At 41.9% G+C, this 18,906-nt stretch overlaps 1 protein-coding gene across 1 annotated transcript in view; it reads right to left on the bottom strand.

The window, feature by feature from the left end:
• The window catches only part of LOC126419438 (TWiK family of potassium channels protein 7-like), a 375,205-nt gene that overhangs the window by 277,156 nt on the left and 79,143 nt on the right, over positions 1 to 18,906 (bottom strand). The window contains exon 3 of the mRNA XM_050086625.1: positions 14,275 to 14,440. Coding sequence (XP_049942582.1) covers positions 14,275 to 14,440 — 166 coding nt within the window. The remainder of the gene's footprint in view (positions 1 to 14,274; positions 14,441 to 18,906) is intronic.

Genomic DNA, 18,906 nt, shown 5'->3' with positions numbered 1-18,906 from the left:
TGTCTTTCAAAGCCGAGGCAGTTCTTTCCAGTTGAAGCTGCTGACAAGAGACGCCTTGAGCCCTCTGCTGAAACTGATAGCGAATTCATGCCATTGGTTTTAGCCAACAGCGTGTGCGGGATACCGATCAGAAAACAGTTGCTTCTCTCTCTTGTAATCCAGACCTCGAGCAGAACAGAAGTCTTTTTGGAAGGCTGAGCCTCTGGCTCTGCTTTTCACACCCGGCCACCAATGTAAGTTAACACGAAACGCTTCCCTTTCCGTTGTCCATTTCAATTAGTTGTTCGACCTCCTAGACTGGCCTAAACCTGGTAATTTCCGACCCTAGGCGCGCCTCTTCTACACTGTACATTGAAATACATCCTCTTTATTGTACCTAATTTCCTGTTTTGTTATTTAACGGCAGCCCTGGGTGCCCACTCTCAAATCCTGACCGCTCGACCTCCTGTACACTGCCGCCACGAGGCACATGTAAAAACCGCTTCCCCCCTTTCCCAAACCCTGTATACTTTTACTATTGGTGACCAGAAGTGGGATCATACACATTTACGTAGCTGATGGAACTTGGACGAGCGAATGCACATAAAGCGCCAAGTTCGTTGCACAAAGAAGACTCAAATTATCGACCTTGATCCGTCGTCGCATCTGCTGGGCGCCCAAACCTTGCAATAGATGTAGCCAAAAAGACTCATGCCCACGTCTCTGTCAGAATGTCTGTGATAAGCATGGATTCGACAATGCTTGTGTCGGGGGAAGTTGTCCTGCAGGGTCTATATGCACGTGAGAGAAATGGAAAGAAATGGCATACTGATTCTCGAAAGGGGCCGAGAGGCTTGTAGATGTGTCTCCGACTTTGGACGACTGACAAAGCAAGCAGATTTTAAGCTACAAATGACAATCACTTCCTGGTCACCACTTGTGGGAACTGTGATCCGCAACTGAATACCCTTTATTACTTTAATCAAACGTAAAAATCAAGGAACAAAATACTCGGGAGAAAACGAGAGAGATCTCACAAAAGAAAGAGTAGCACATGAACAAAGATGCTGTTAGATCGTTCGTCTCATAAGCGCAAAGATACTTCGCTCTTTCAGTTACTTCTTTGACTGGTTGCGTCGGCATAATTCCATGTTCAGTAATAAGTGAATCTTTATTTTTAGTAATGGTCTTTGTAGTATTTAACATGCTAAGCAAACAGAAATCTTTCACATATTTTTTCTTCTGTCAGTGCATTTCGAACACCACGAGTGTGATAAACGTTCCGTTCAAAAGTACGGTCTGCTAATAGCCAGATACAGTTAGCACATGAGGGCTGTGGCCGAATATGAAGAGTAAATATTAGTGCGGTCGTGAATCTTTTACATCGTCGTTGGAATTAGGGACAATGTTGACTGGGCATTTATCCTATGTGAGAGACAGAGGTTTTAGAAATTAGTGCAGAATGTCTAGAGCTGATTCGAACAGTGTTCCCAGGCCACGATAGATACGTCCAGTAACTAACGACGAGAAATGTTAATAATTTACAACTCTAATAGGAAAAGACGTTATACCTAGTACAGCTGCTGTTGCAACAGTGAAGAGACTTTTCATGCGACAGCACAGAGAATGCGGTTATGCCGAGGGGAGCATCTGCTGTAGGCTGCTTCACGTTCCTCGGCTGCCGGCACTGCCGCTCGCATCGTTACACCGAAAGGTCACCTGCTGACCTGGCGACGAAACAAAATGGCTGACCACGGACGGAATACGTTGTGTATGTCGAACTTACCCACGACGTTCGCTCTGACTGTCTGCTTTGTGTCCGGAATCTGATTTCATTGTTTCACTCAAGTTAATGGGCCAGCGGTAGCGTTAAGCATTATTCTGTTGTGTCCGGTCTGGGTTTGCCGTCTGTAAAAAATCAAAATGATACATCTTTGGTATAAATGTTTTAATATTTTTGATGGAATAGCGGAATGTAATTGTACAAGTGACAGGAAGAGAAAATTAATGCTTATCTTCTCTAATGCAGTTTTGCGGTAAACTGCTAGAGAAGTCTTAAAGTTATTGACGAATTTTCACTTAACAGACTGTGGTGTTGCCAGTTGTAATACTGCTAACTCTGGAAAGTGATGTTTGCTTGTATGGCATGTTTAGCTTACGAAATTCGTCGACATAATGTGATAACGATACGCAGGTCTTCCTTTCTCACAAACAAATCAGTAAAATACGTTGTAGTTACAAGGTGAGAATTTTTTTTTAGATACCGGAATCATAAAGAGTTGCTTTTGCGTTTGTTAATGTTGTGATTATTTACATTAAAATAAAGTAGCAGTGATGGAAGTATCTGCTTCTTACTAGGAACAATTCTAGAACAGAACTGGCAATGTGAATACGACAATTTAAGTATCCTGTGTACAGATTTTTGTAGCGCGTAATTATTCCCTGGCTGTAAAACCCGCTGCTAATGTTTGTTATTCACAGTTTCGCAGCTCATCGCACATGTGATTTGAATCTGCGTACCGAGCGAGGTGGTTCGATGGTTATCACACTGGACAAGCATTCGGGAGGAAGACGGTTCAATCCCGCGTCCAGCCATCCTGATTTAGGTTGTAACGCCGGAAATGCATATCCTCCTGTTTCCATCTATTGTACTATAAATTTTTTTCCTTATTTTGTTACCTGAAGATACGACATTTCTGTGTCTTTATATATTGTAATTGTTTTACTATATACATATATATATGCATTTATGGCGATGTATAATTGGTTTGTTTTGTAAATATTATTTGTATTTTTACGCTGGGTCTTGTCTAGGGAAAACTATGCTATCGAACGATTACATCGATAGGTCGTGTGGAGAACCAAAGTGTTTAGGGTCTTTGGTAGTGTTAACTCTGCCGCGTGGAGCGCGGGCAGAGCAGGAGTCTGGCGGGATTAGGGCGGTGGAGCAGGTGTGTTGAGTGACGTTCCCGCGAGTTGCCGCACATTCGGGGTTTGGCAGCATGTAATTGCGCTCGACTTGCTATGTTAGTTTCTGACACGGTGTCGCGGACGGGAAGCATTAGCTGGTGCACATCAAGAGCCCGTTTCGCCTGGCCGCGGTGGTCTAACGGTTCTAGGCGCTCAGTCTGGAACCGCGCGACTGCTACGGTCGCAGGTTCGAATCCTGCCTCGGGCATGGATGTGTGTGATGTCCTTAGGTTAGTTAGGTTTAAGTAGTTCTAAGTTCTAGGGGACTGATGACCACAGATGTTAAGTCCCATAGTGCTCAGAGCCATTTGAACCATTTTTTGGTGACAGTGTCGAGAAGAAGGCGCGCCAACATCCAACTTCTGCAACAGCGACGGCCGACAATGAGTGACCGTCGCCACCTCTTCGACCGACGACTTCAAACCTTCAATCAACCACCAAGGAAGACTGGAAGCACGTAAAGTTTTAGAATTGTATGTCAGACCTCAGCTTTTAAAATTGTCCCATTTTCCTCACAAAATTACAGCATCTTAGCATGAACTTTTGTTGCTCATTGTCCGAATTGCATTACCAAGCAGGGTCCTTTCCTATTCCGGAATGAACCCGAGTCTCGTTGAAATTCAAACTCCAGCATTAAAGTAATATCATTCGATTTCACTGCTTTAATTTCAAAGTTCAGTTACGGTACTCATAGCTGGCTACAATATTTAGATTACACAAGCACAAATTAAGAGTGTGAGTTTTGTTACCATATTTTAGCTTACCTGTGACTGCAGCTCAGCTTTATACGTACTAAATTTTACTATTGTTAATTGTTCAGAATCATTTAATTCAAGTTCAAAGTTAAATCTCTTATTTCTAAATTGTGTAGATTCAAGTAGCTTTTGAAATGATTGTTGAGGTAGCCCAAGACTAACCTTATTTTATTGAATTTCGTAGTGCTTCAGAATCAAAGTTCACTATTAATTTCAGTCACTAAATTAACTTGTAATTTTCCGGTTTTATTAATTCTTTTGCTAAATTAAGTCAGAGTGTGCCGAAATTTATTACTTCTGACAAACATTCAGTTTTCACACAACACGTGTCAACCTTCAGTTGCCACGCTTTTAGTGCTAATTATGTGTGCAATAACCTTTCTTTTTCAGTTATTATAGTAGTTGTCCATAGGACTGGCGACCGTAATTTTCCCCAAATCTCAAATATCTAATTAACGCCAGTCAATTGTTAACGTAACGACCGCACATTTACTTTCTTTATTAACTTTACCCCTTTTCAAAATTAATTTCCACCAGTTTGATTTGCATTTTTCCTTTCATTTAGATGTAACCCTTTCCTTCATCTTTACCGACTAATTAATTTCGGTGACGATTGCTTTTCCCAAATTTCTATTAGGTGCATCCGGTTTAATTTTTCACTGTCATTAAGGTTAATAAGTGAGGGGGAGGTTACAAGGTTTTTCGTGATTTCCCTAAATCGGTCCAGGCTAATGCCGGGATGGTTCCTTTGAAAGGGCGCGGCCGACTTCTTTCCCCGTCCTTCCCTAATCCGATGAGACCGATGACGTCAGTGTTTAGTTTACTCCCCCAAAAACAACCGAATCGAACCTGAGTAGTTGCTAAAATTAGTTTGTTACGATGTCATTAATATGAGATAAAAGACAGCTGACAGGTATGCAAAAGTTCAATCGCGCACTTTGGAAGGAACAATATCAAACAAGTTACGAACACCATTATACATCTGTTTATCACATCGAAGTAAGACTCTTCCTATAAAGCAGACTTAACAAAATCGCGAAGATGTTGCCAACGTTTATACTCTCTATAGTGACAAATCGAAATGAACAAGCAAACACACACACACACACACACAGACACACACACACACACACACACACACACACACACACACACACGTTTGGACAATGGAAAATACTGTGCTGAGAAAAAACTGAAAACAATTACAGTCTTCTGTTTCCAGTCAAGGCTGTATAGGAGTTTTCCTCCACTGTAAGACAAATTGTAGACTTGGAAATCCCATCCCAAGTGTTCTTCATGGGAAAATCCTTGTATCATTTCCGATTCACCAATTTCAGTCTGAAGATATACCGCTGTAATGGAGATATACCTCTGTAAAGGGCTGAGGTATCACACAGCACGCTTTGTCCATTATGGAAAGGAATGAAACGTGTATAAAATAACTACATATTCTCACAAATATTCCAAACCCCTTTAACCCTCCCCCGACGCGCCGAAATTTGGCTGACAAGGACCAGGATCTATGGTGGGCGAACTCTCAAACAGTACGCCAGATCACTTGGTCACTGAATGATGGGTAAAAACTAATGCATACAGTTACAGTATATTTTGTCGGTGGGTGCTTGCTATAGGCGTATGCAATGTTCGAAAAGTTTAATTAGTTAAGGATTAAAGCTCAATGACATGAATCAACTCATTTTCTACTGTAAAATGGCAGTTCGTTTACATGCAAATTGTTCCTAGTACCGCTAGTAATTTATCATCAACGGTGTCGTTCACTGGCAACCGACAGAGGATGTCAAATGACTGATAATAATGTTAGTGTGTTTCACTATTTTACTATAGAAATCCTTTCGTGCTCTGTCTAGAATAAACACATGGCAGAATAGCGGGAGGATATGTGGGGTGAGCATAAAGTCTTCCCATGATTACAAAAATCTATTTTTAAGGAATTACGCTGTATAATGCTATTCCGTTTGTTGCAAATGGTAGTCGAAGTCATGAAGTTTTTAAGGCTACACTTTTACACAAGCACGTTGCACCTCTTATTATTGGAATTTCAGCCATTGGTATTGTTTTAACAAGGATGTGCAAAGCCACTATGGGGTTTAGTGATGGCTAGTTCTTGGATGAAACCTTTCCTGACGGGTGGATCAGTTGAGACGGACCACCACGTTCACTATACAAACACCTCTTTATGTTTTTATTGAGTTAAGGTTCAAATGGTTCAAATGGCTCTGAGCACTATGGGACTTAACATCTGTGGTCATCAGTCCCCTGGAACTTATAACTACTTAAACCTAACTAACCTAAGGACATCACACACATCCATGCCCGAGGCAGGATTCGAACCTGCGACCGTAGCAGTCCCGCGGTTCCGGACCGAGCACCTGAACCGCTAGACCACCGCGGTCGGCTATTGGGTTAAGGATAAAGTGTTCATCTCACCAGTTCCCAAAGTGCAAACTCTTGATGTAAAAATACGACATGCTGTAGAACGGTGATGGAAGAGATGTTGGCAAAGTTATGGAGGGAAATTGAGTATCGCCTGTACATATTGCCGGCAATAAAGTGAACACGTGTCGAAGCGTATCCGTTAAAATGTTCATGAGTTAAGCTACCGTTTGCAGCATATCGTACAACTGTATCTAGGGTAGTTCCTTAGAAATAAGTTTTGGTAAGCAACGAAAGACTTTATGCTCACTCTCTTTTCCTCCATCAGCGCTGGAATTCTCATTTTTCTAACTATTGCCAGTGACGCACAGTATACAACGTGACTCGTGATATCAATGATGATGTTATCTCAATTTTTATATTTGTGTTTTACTTATGATTGAAATACGGAAAATTTTTCGTACCTAGCAGTTTCAAACTTTTTTAAGAATCGTTTGAGGATTTTCTCTGCATCCAGCCTTGGCAACGTACACACGCTTTTCACCGGAACTCCGTCTGAATTACGGGTATATTCCACACACTCAGGCGACCGAGGCAAAACGTGCAGCCGCATTCGTCGCCCAATACACCTGTAGTCCAGTCTACACCATGAATGGGCGTAAATCAAAAGCTAGTGTCTTGTAATTATTTGCGATTGTTAAATTTTTGCTCAGTTAGAATAAATATGTACAGCATAACATTTAATGCAGTCCTCTAATGATAATTACTACCCACTGTGCGCGGTGACAACCCTATAATTTATGCACTGTGAATAGGATTAACAAGCTGCTGCGAGTCGATTCATGACCACCACCGGCTCTGAGCCGCTTGTTGGCCGAAAATTAGACTTCATACTCGTCTCCTTTGCACTTAGTACGTCTACTGTCTGGCTCTAGTTATCACTGAGATAAGATCTCAGCTTTTAACGCTATTATGTTTTAGATTTCCACGACCAGTATCATCTCCGTTAAATTCCTGCTGGGTGTTCTACCGTGTCATCATATAAAATACTAAAATGACCTACGGTTCGGTAGTATTTTCAGCGGCATTCCTATGGGCATTGGCTCGACGACGGTTACCTTATTAATTGAAATTCTTATAATGACCCTGCTGTACCCCCAGAAGGGTTATAATGAAAATGTTGCAGATGCTGTACCTTGCTGTCTTTCGGCTGTTGTCAGTCGCCTAGTGAGCACGTGAAGTGACATTCTGGTTAAAATGATACACTTCAAATGTTACTATATTTAAATTACTTCTTAACCGCTTTAGTCAACATAAACAGTTTATTAACGACTGAATAAAAGAAATGGCACATATAAATATAATATATTCATTTAGGATCGGCCGAATTGGCCAGAGTCTGTGGCACCTGACTTAAGTTTCACATACACTAAACGGCGAAAGGATTCTGGACACTCTGGACACGGGCTGTGTGTGGCGCCATTTGAGGAGATACAAGTATCGGATCACTTCGTCAACATTCTATTAAGCCGGCCGATGTGGCCGAGCGGTTCTAGGCGCTACAGTCTGGAACTGCGCGACCACTACCGTCACAGGTTCGAATCCTGCTTCAGGCATGGATGTGTGTGATGTCCTTAGGTTAGTTAGGTTTAAGTAGTTCTAAGTTCTAGGGGACTGATGACCTCAGATGTTAAGTCCCATAGTGATCAGAGCCATTTGAACCATTCTATTAAAATGGGTCAACAGAGAGAATTGGTGGAGTTACAACAGGACACGATGTAGGAGTTGGCAATTTAGTTTTGTAAAGGAGAAATTACTTGATTACAATCATTCATTCTGCTCCTACATCTGTGGTCATAATGTGCAAACCATTGTCAAGTGACTGTTTGTCGGAGCTTAGCATGGTACAAAATATTATGGTTCCTTTCCTTTCCAATCGCATTTGAAACACGGGATGAATGAGCTCTAATGTGCCTGTCCACGCGGTAATTAATCTTCTCTTGACCGACCATGGGGAAAGATACGCAGGTTAACTTGACCGACCATGGGGAAAGATACACAGGTTCGCTTAATGCTGGTTCTCGAGACGTTGTAAGTGGGCTTTCACGACATAATTGGCATCTGTCTTCAACTGACTGCCAGTTTATGTTTTTCGACGTTTTCGTGGCGCTTTGCCATGAGTCACATAAACTGTGACCATTCGTTCCGTCATTATTTCTGTACGTTCATTGTATCTTGTTAGTCCTATTTAGTATGGGTTGCACATACAACTGATTGGTTAACTGTCTCCTTTCTGGACTGACTGTTATTTTCCTGTAACCTACCAGTGAAACGAAGTCTGATTCTTGACATGCCTACATTGAGCCTAAGACATCATTCCAATTTATACTCTAAGAGACAACTGATTCCAATTAAGATTCTTTGGTTTGGACATACGATACTATTTTTATACGTTCTGTGAAGTACACAATCGTACATTTCTGAACATTTACTTGACTGAAATACGTGGAAACCAGGCCTCTGTATATGAAAGCAGGTAACGAAAGACTGTCAAACTTCCTTCCAGTTTTACTTTTGCCAGTTTTCTGGAAAATTTTAGGAAATATAATATAAAAACGGCTTCTTAATCATCTGACTACAAATAATATATTGTCAGTCATAATCTGTATTTCTAAGGGTTCTGATGTTAACACGCCTATTTTCATGTACAGTGAGAATGCGTGTGTGTGTACTGTGCACTAAACCGCTGACCTAGAAATGACGGAGAGGCGTCGCGCCTCCGTAGCCCTCAGTGGTTCACAACCCCGCAACGGGCCACAGCAGTCCACCCACCTCACCGCCGCCCCACACCGAACCCAGGGTTTTTGTGCGTTTCGGAAGCCAGTGCCCCCCCCCCCCCCCCCCCCGGGAACATCTCATATCAGACGTGTGTAATCCCAAATGTTTGCGTGGTAGAGTAATTACGGTGTACGCATACTAGGAGACAGTGTTTGCGCAGCAATGGCCGACATAGTGTAACTGAAGTGGAATAAGGGGAACCAGCCCGCATTCGCCGAGGTAGATGGAAAACCGCCTTCAAAACCAGCCACAGCCTGGCCGGCACACCGGACCTCGACACTAATCAGCCGGGCGGATTCGTGCTGGGGACCGGCACGCCTTCCCGCTCGGGAAGCAGTGCGTTAGACCGTGCGGCTAGCTGGGCGGGCTAGCGAGAATGTACGTAATTAATTAGGCAGTAAAATACAGGCAACTGGTGTATTCTGTGAATCAGAATATTCTTATCAGTAAATTACAATACAGGGTGATTCAAAAAGAATACCACAACTTTAGGAATTTAAAACTCTGCAACGACAAAAGGCAGAGCTAAGCACTATCTGTCGGCGAATTAAGGGAGCTATAATGTTTCATTTAGTTGTACATTTTTTCGCTTGAGGCGCTGTTGACTAGGCGTCAGCGTCAGTTGATGCTAAGATGGCGACCGCTCAACAGAAAGCTTTTTGTGTTATTGAGTACGGCAGAAGTGAATCGACGACAGTTGTTCAGCGTGCATTTCGAACGAAGTATGGTGTTAAACCTCCTGATAGGTGGTGTATTAAACGTTGGTATAAACAGTTTACGGAGAATGGGTGTTTGTGCAAAGGGAAAAGTTCTGGACGGCCGAGAACGAGTGATGAAAATGTAGCATACATCCAGCAAGCATTTGTTCGCAGCCCAGGAAAATCGACTCGCAGAGCTAGCAGAGAGCTGCAAATTCCACAATCAACTGTATGGAGAGTCCTACGAAAAAGGTTAGTTATGAAACCTGAACGTCAACTACCCGAGGCGATGGATCGGCCGCCAGGCAGCCCGTGACAGAGCACTTCATCACTGGTCTCCAAGAAGCCCTGATCTTACCCCCTGCGATTTTTTCTTATGGGGGTATGTTAAGGATATGGTGTTTCGGCCACCTTTCCCAGCCACCATTGATGATTTGAAACGAGAAACAACAGCAGCTATCCAAACTGTTACGCCTGATATGCTACAGAGAGTGTGGAACGAGTTGGAGTATCGGGTTGATATTGCTCGAGTGTCTGGAGGGGGCCATATTGAACATCTCTGAACTTGTTTTTGAGTGAAAAAAAAACTTTTTAAATACTCTTTGTAATGCTGTATAACAGAAGGTTATATTATGTTTCTTTCATTAAATACACATTTTTAAAGTTGTGGTATTCTTTTTGAATCAACCTGTATTATGGCGTTACAGGAAATACCGCACAATGGTTCAGATCGTGTACTTCTGACAGGCAATAAACTCTGTAAACAGGAATGCGGACAGTATTAAGCTAACGCTCAGCGTCCAACCGGAAACTAATTATAAATGGTGTCCCACACGGAACAGCCTTACGGCTCTTACATTTTGTTGTATACGTTAATGACTTATGCACAGCAACATTATCACATGCCAGGTAGTGCAATTTTAGAATGAGTGGTTAATGAAATACAATTGGACATTAATTTACCCCTAAATTTTGAAAAGAATCACAATATGCAGTACAGAACCAATAACAGGCTTGCCCCATTGTATGTCTAAAATATGAAAACAAGTAGATAGAAGACGTTGCTGGTGTCATATTCTCGGGATCGTAACTTAATAATAAATTGAATTGGGAGGAGCATATGAAAGAGAACTGCTGAAGCGCCTAAAGAAATATTTATTTGCAATGTACATATTTTCAGACATAGGTGACGTATACTGCTGCTGTTTTAATATTGCACATAATGTTTGTTACGTGTTTGGAACGGACGACGGAATCCACGGGCCAGGATTTTCGACTGGCTCGCTTCTGCAGATCACTAAGGAAGAGACAGAAAAACATTGAAGACAATATCTCGGCACTGCACATCAAAGGTTCGCATCCAGCTTGACTCCAGAACAATGTCAAAACTGCACTCGCGCCGAGGAATCGGCATAATTTCCTGAAGGCAGAGTGGCAACTAAGAAAAACCAAGATATGTAGTGATTGCTAAGGCTGCAGTATTTGTCGTCGCGGTCGGCAATATTTAATCTGTATTTTAGTGGAATTGCAGACAGTGATTGCTAGGATTTCGAGAAATTACTGTAATGAAAACAGAGCGTGTATACCGAGATTCCAGTAGGAGGCAAGTACCCCCTCTTGGTCCCTTTGCTAACATCTATGTATTCATCTCGTAAGGATATACGACGGACTTCTTCCATACCTGTCTTGACATACATCACCGGTGACACAGGTAACAACACTCAGGAACCTCTTTCTCATATCAGTGGTATTCTTTGGAAACTGCTTCTTTGTTAAGAGGACCTTGACGTGAACAGGTAGCAGTCTCATCCCATATTCTGACAGTGCGCTACTCTTGATCTACTACACCAAGTGCGGAGGCTTATCTTCAGCTTATTGCATCAGTCTCGTATATCATTAAATTTTTCTCAGTTATTTTATTCGTTGCGATTATAGATGACTAAAATGTTCTGAGTACAATAATTACTACCATACGACTAACACAAGGTCTCTCTGGCAGCAGAATCAGTGTGAAAACTGGAAAGCGACTCCTATGCATTTGGTGATGTGTGCCGTAGCTTTAGGTTTCTCGACAGCACTGCTCACCTGTGGTGATGCCTCGAGTGAGTAGAGAGTGTACGAGAAGAAGTAGCAGCAATGAAGGAGGCTCAGCCGATCTGTCCAAATCAGTACACAATTACGTTCGCGGTCTCACTGCAACTGATCTCAGTGCCCGGACTTATGGACTGCGGACGACGGTAGGTGGATTTCACATCAGTTTGATTTCTTCGGTCGGATCGTCCTACGTTGTCACACGCAGAATATGGATTACGAGAAATTTTCAAGTTTAGTAGTAGAAAGAATCAGTTTGTGGAATCCCAAGGATGAGAAATGTAATATGAGGGGATATGTCTGAGAATCAATGGTTTCTAATCGCTATTTTGTTGGAAGCCACAACTTTCAAACAACTTATGAATTAAATAATGATTAATTGAACGTCAGTAATTATCCGATTCTGAGTATGCCTAGCCATTTCTGCCTCATGTACAGGGTAATTCAGCTGCCACTATCTACGGGTGTTTTGCAATACACAATGACTTCATATTGTCTCGTGCACTTTGCTCAAACTATTAGTCTTCTGAAAAATGAATAGGACCTTCATGTAGGAAATTTAATGCAATTAAATTTTTACTGAGATACGTTTTCACTATAGGCTGTTGTTTTCTAATTATTTAAGAAAAGCTAACAAAAATGACTTTTACACGCGTTTTTCTCGAATGCCACAAAAACCGTGGCCTCCAGGGAAAACGTAACCCAGAACAAAATTTAACTGCATTACATACCCTTCACAAAGTTCCTTTTCATTTTTCTGTAGAACTGATAGTTTGTGTGTAGCGAGCGAGAGGCTATGAAAATCTCGAATGCGGCTTTTGAAGGTGTCGAGGGCACCCGAATCACCCTGTGTATACTTAACCAGGCAAGTCATCTGCAACGCAGGCGAACCATATCAGAAAGTACACGCCTAGCTTAAAAATTACCTTAAAAATTACGTGTTCATTTGAGAAAGATGGCGGAAGTTCATTTTGATGCTTAGAATACCTGTAGTGGTGGTTCTTTGGGTTGTGGTAAGTGGGAGGTAGCTGTCTACGAATTATTATTACTTTTTACTAGCGTTTTTATGCCAGTATGATGGTGACTCAGTTATTAGATATGGTTTGCAAAAATGTGTTTCCAGTTTTCAGTGCTTTAGTGTTCAGACCACCTGAGAATGCGGAACCCGGTAGCAGGAACAACAAAAATTTGATTTTCAGTATTTCGCGTAATTATTGACAGAATTTAAAAATTTAAAATGCTGTCATAATCTGCTCATCAAGTTTAACACAATAAGAAAAGCGTTACAGTTAGAAACTGTGTATTTGTGTTAAGGCAGCGTCATTGACGCCGCGCAAATACTCTGACTTCACTCATTCAGCAGTGTGAGAGCACTTTCTGACTTGCATCAAATTTAGACATAATTTCAAAACATTACGAAACACTTTCTCGTTGACACCCGCCCCCATCCTCCCTCACCCACAAAATGATGAAAGGAAGAAAGTTTATCGCTTGATACTGTTTCGCTGTTGAAGCAGCAAAACTTCGGCATCAGACATGACGTTTTTAACTTATTAGTGTATTCGCAACGAAGTTTGAAGACGGTATCCATACATACCGCTGAACATACCTGCGAAATTGTATCATTGTACAACATGTAATTCAGGAGATATGAAGTCATAGATATTTAGATGCGTGAAAAAGTAGCTTCTGTTTGAAATGGAGAACGTAAAACTTTGTCAGGCACGACGTTTTTATGTATTAATTCCTTACTATCAACTCCATTGTCAACATTATTTGCAACCAGTACCTAAATATCTCAGTGAATTTCCCTGTAAACTTATATCGTTGTACGAGAGATAGTTCAGGAGATATGACGTCATGAACACTGAGATGCGCTAAAACCTTGTTTGTACTTAAAACGGAGCGCAAATTAGCTAGAATATATTCATCTAGTATTTCATAATGAGAGCACTTAGCGACTTCCAACAAACTTCCAACGTAATCTCGAATCTTTTCGAAACTTTTTCTGGCTTACATACTGAATGTCAAATTTTTAACGCATTAACTAATTTGTAAAGTAAGCATACGTTTGAAGCCTTTATAGACGGGACTTAGGTTGTTTAAGAAATCGGAGGCTGGCTTGTCTTATTGTAAAGTTTAAGTTTGTATTTCCCAGACACGCTGAATTACAGTCGCTGAAGGTTAACTGACGTATTTCTGAATTTATTTGAATTGGTCAGAGTGTTTGTAAAATTGCCTTTAAATGTCGCCACTAGTCATCTCAGGTAAGTAATAGAACGTTTGTCTCTTCGTCTCACGCATTCGTAAGACTTGTCTGGTTTTACCAATAATTGAGGAAATAGATTCTTATTTCCGTGATAGAACAGCTTCGAACTTAGCCAAACCTTGCTGCTCCCGCCAAAAACTAACATCGGAAATAAGGCCATATTGTGACCAAACCCTCGGCCGATGCTATCGGTCGACGTGGTCTGGTGACTGTTATCTGTGCCCCTGCGAATGCACCCTAATGGTGACGATGGGGTCGTGGCGCCAGCTGCGCTACTTACCGATGGTGGTGATGAGCGTGAGCGAGTAGAGGAAGGACGAGGAGAAGGACCAGCGGTGGTGGTGTCCGCCGTAGCCGTAGCCGTAGGCGCCGCCCCCGGCCGCTCCGCCTCCGCCGCCCCCCGGCCGCAGCACGCCGCCTCCGCGCAGGTTCCGCACCAGAGTATCCTGTGGGCGCGGCCAGCACTCAGTTACTACCAGCAACACCACAGCTGCGTAGCGAACAGAATCAGAACGCTTTCCTGCTACCGATGCCGAATAAGGAGACCAAAGAGCTAAGGTCGTCAGTCTCCAGTTCACCCCCACAACACAGAAGCAGAGTGCTTCCTCAATATACAGATTGAATAGCATCGGGGAGAGGCTACAACCCTGTCTCACTCCCTTCCCAACCACTGCTTCCCTTTCATGTCCCTCGACTCTTATAACTGCCATCTGGTTTCTGTACAAATTGTAAATAGCCTTTCGCTCTCTGTATTTTACCACTGCCACCTTCAGAATTTGAAAGAGAGTATTCCAGTCAACATTGTCAAAAGCTTTCTCTAAGTCTACAAATGCTAGAAACGTAGGTTTGCCTTTCCTCACCGCGTGTGGAGTAAATGTGCGCGAGTGTGAGAAAGTGTCATAAATGTTAGCGTAGCTTGTGTCCAAGGCGAAACATGGGAACCAGCCCGGTATGCACCAAGTGGGATGTGGGAAACCGTCTCACAGCCATATCCACACTGGCCGCCACACCGACTGCTCGTCGTTAAACCGCCGCACGGTCGGCAAACTAGTTTTCTTTAATCCTGTTATTTCTTGTGACAGATGTGAAAATTACCGAACTATCAGAAGTCACAGCTGCAAAATACTAACGCGAATTCTTTAAAGACGAATGGAAAAACTGGTAGAAGCCGACCTCGGGGAAGATTAGTTTGGATTCCGTAGAAATGTTGGAACACGTGAGGCAATACTGACCCTACGACTTATCTTAGAAGAAAGATTAAGGAAAGGCAAACTTTGAAGACTTAGAGATAGCTTTTGACAATGTTGTCTCGAATACTCTCTTTCAAATTCTGAAGGTGGCAGGGGTAAAATACAGGAAACGAAAGGCTATTTACAATTTGTACAGAAACCAGATGGCAGTTATAAGAGTCGAGGGGCATGAAAGGGAAGCAGTGGTTGGGAAAGGAGTGAGACAGGTGTGTAGCCTCTCCCCGATGTTATTCAATCTCTATATTGAGCAAGCAGTAAAGGAAACAAAAGAAAAATTCGGAGTAGGTATTAAAAACCATGGAGAAGAAATGAAAACTTTGAGGTTCGCCGATGACGTTGTAATTCTGTCAGAGACAGCAAAGGACTTGGAAGAGCAGTTGAACGGAATGGACAGTGTCTAGAAAGGAGGATATAAGATGAACATCAACAAAAGAAAAACGAGGATAATGGAATGTAGTCGAGTTAAGTCGGGTGACGCTGAGGGAATTAGATTAGGAAATGAGACACTTAAAGTAGTAAAGGAGTTTTGCTATTTGGGGAGCAACATAACTGATGATGGTCGAAGTAGACAGGATATAAAATGTAGACTGGCAATGGCAAGGAAAGCATTTCTGAAGAAGAAAAATTTGTTAACATCGAGTATAGATTTAAGTGTCAGGAAGTCGTTTCTGAAAGTATTTGTATGGAGTGTAGCTCTGCATGGAAGTGAAACATGGACGATAAATAGATTAGACAAGAAGAGAACAGACGCTTTCGAAATGTGGTGCTACAGAAGAATGCTGAAGATTAGATGGGTAGATCACATAACTAATGAGGAGGTATTGAATAGAATTGAGGAGAAGAGGAGTTTGTGGCACAACTTGACTAGAAGAAGGGATCGGTTGGTAGGACATGTTCCGAGGCACCAAGGTATCACCAATTTAGCATTGGAGGGCAGCGTGGAGGATAAAAATCGTAGAGGGAGACCAAGAGATGAATACACTAAGCAGATTCAGAAGGATGTAGATTGCAGTAAGCACTGGGAGATGAAGAAGCTTGCACAGGATAGAGTAGCATGGAGAGCTGCAACAAACCTGTCTCAGGACTGAAGACCACAACAACATAGACCTCGAACAAAGAGTAAAAAATTATGCCCCTTTAGTTTCATGATAAAAAAGAATCAAAATATTAACTTAAACAAACCACTTGCTGATTTTATCGAAAAGTGATGAGTGGTTGAATACTGCTAAATTCATAGTGTTCTCCTATTGATTTTAATTATTTGAAACTCTGACCTCAAGTCATGTTTTAATCGAGGATTATACCACTATTTTGACATTACAAATAGCCACTCCTAAAGGGTGAAAAGTGAGGTTGAAATAAATTTTCACGCAATTTGGCTGTTTTCAGAAGCTACAACCAGATAATGGCACATTACGGAGATCATCTGCTTTCTATTTTTATTGTAAACTATGAATCAATTGTTAAGTTTTTCTCCTTACGTGACGTTACATATTTCTTGCAGCTCCTCTCGTTCTTAATCTTGTAAAGGAAATGGGGTATTATACTTCATTGACATCGAATTCCATAAAATACTTCCAAACTAGGAGTGTTGGCATTCTGTAACACAACTAATGTCCGGCGACGACTACTAGAAAATACCATGTAGACCAGACGGGAAATTTCGTCTACTGCATGTACACGCGTAGTTCCAATAGGACACGCCACACGGTAGTAGGTGGATTATTGTCTCGGCAATGGATGAGTGGTTGATTTTGGGGGTGGGGACCAAAGAGCGAGGTCATCGATCCCATCGGATTAGGAAAGCATGGGGAAGGAAATCAGCCTTCTCTCTTTCCAAGGAACCATCCCGGCATTTGCCTGAAGCAGTTTAGGGAAATCACGGAAAACCTAAACCAGTATGGCTGGACGCGTGTTTGAGCCGTCGCCCTCCCGAATGCGAGCTCAGAGCGCTAACCACTGCATCACCTCACTCGGCCTGTCTCAGTAATGCTGTACCAGTTCTTGTGCCACGTGCTCGTAGCTCGTTTTTGTTGGCATTGTTATTAAAACAGCACTGAATGCTTTTCCCATCTTCTGTAATAATGCTGTATTTCAAAGCAATGGAAATTTTACGAACAAAAACTACTCATTTTTTTTAAAAGAATTTATTTAAAATCTAACAATTTTAGTACTTCTGCTGTGGCTATCTGATTTTTCTCTTTTTACCCAGTTATTAGTAAATAAAGAACCCGTTAAAACTGAGACTTCACAAATATTGAAAAATACCGGCTATTCCCAATTAAAATACCTGTATCGGTTTTAATCGGTTGGTTTTTCCCATCCCTTGGGCTAGCTGGCTTCAGAACCTGAACGGAACAGAAATAGCTAAACGTATGCGTGCCGACTTTAGTCCCACGAAATCTTGTGTAGATTGCGCTGGCGCATACTTGACCAATAGCACGATGGCATTACGGTCGTAAGTAGATATGATACCTGTTGTTACACTTGACGGTAAACAGTGAATGCTGCAACGATACTGTTTTAAGATACTGTTTGTGTGACCTTTTTTCTGGTTTTCCCACAGTCTGCGTTTCACTACCATACAGTGCTCTGCTCCTAACGTACATTCTCAGAAATTTCCTTCTGAAATTAACGTCTATGTTTGATACTGGTAGACGTCTCTTGGCAAGGACTGCCCTTTTTTCCAGAGTTAGTCTGCTTTTTATGTCCTCCTTGCTCCGTCCGTCATGGGTTATTTTGCTGCCTAGACAGGAGAATTCCTTAACTTTGTCTCCTCCGTGATCACCAGTCCCGATATTTTCTCGCTGTTCTCATTTCTGTTACCTCTCATTACTTTCTTCTTCGAGTTACTCTCAATCCATTTTGTGTATTCATTAGACTGCTCCTTCCATTCAGCAGATCCTGTAATTCTTTCTTACTTTCAATGGAGGTAACAATCTCATCACTGATATCCTTTCACTATCATTTCTAAATCCACTCTTGAACTTTTCTTTCATGTCAGCTATTGCATCTTCGATGTGTAGGTGAGATGGAGCAGTACCCCCTTTTTAATCCGAGTACTCCGTACTTGGTCTTCCATTCTTTTTATTTCCTTTAATTCTTGTGGATATTTTATATTACTCTGTATGTTTATGACATTTTAATCGATATAATGGCTTATATCGAATTAAAGCTAAAGTGCTACAGACATTACCTGAAATTGTTAGCTTAAATTTCCTCTGCGTTGTTCCACTTTTTTAAATGGCCCTTCAACTGCAGTAATAGTATAGCTAACAAGATCAAATGTAATAGGGGCGTTTAGTAAGTAATGCAACACATTTTTTTTCTGAACGGAGGTTGGTTTTATTCAGGATTCAAATACACCATGTTATTCCCCACTTTTAGGCTACAAAACTCTGCTTTTCAACATAATCTCCGTGCATTGCGACGGACTTACGCCTCCTTATTAGGAGGGAGTGTATAACCGCACGGTACCACTTTACTGGTCAACGTCGGAACCAACGTCTTGCTGCGTCAGTAACCTTTCCATGATCCACATATTGCTTCCCAAACAGATGGAAATGGGAACGTGCGAGAACGGGGCTGTAGGGCGAATGAGAAAGAACAGAGCAATGAAGTTTTGTGCACTAGTCTCGTGTGCGCATCTCGTGTGGTGAGAA

The sequence above is a fragment of the Schistocerca serialis genome, chromosome 9 (genome assembly GCF_023864345.2).
Source record: "Schistocerca serialis cubense isolate TAMUIC-IGC-003099 chromosome 9, iqSchSeri2.2, whole genome shotgun sequence".
NCBI lineage: Eukaryota > Metazoa > Arthropoda > Insecta > Orthoptera > Acrididae > Schistocerca > Schistocerca serialis.
This window is presented reverse-complemented; position numbering and strand designations above follow the sequence as displayed.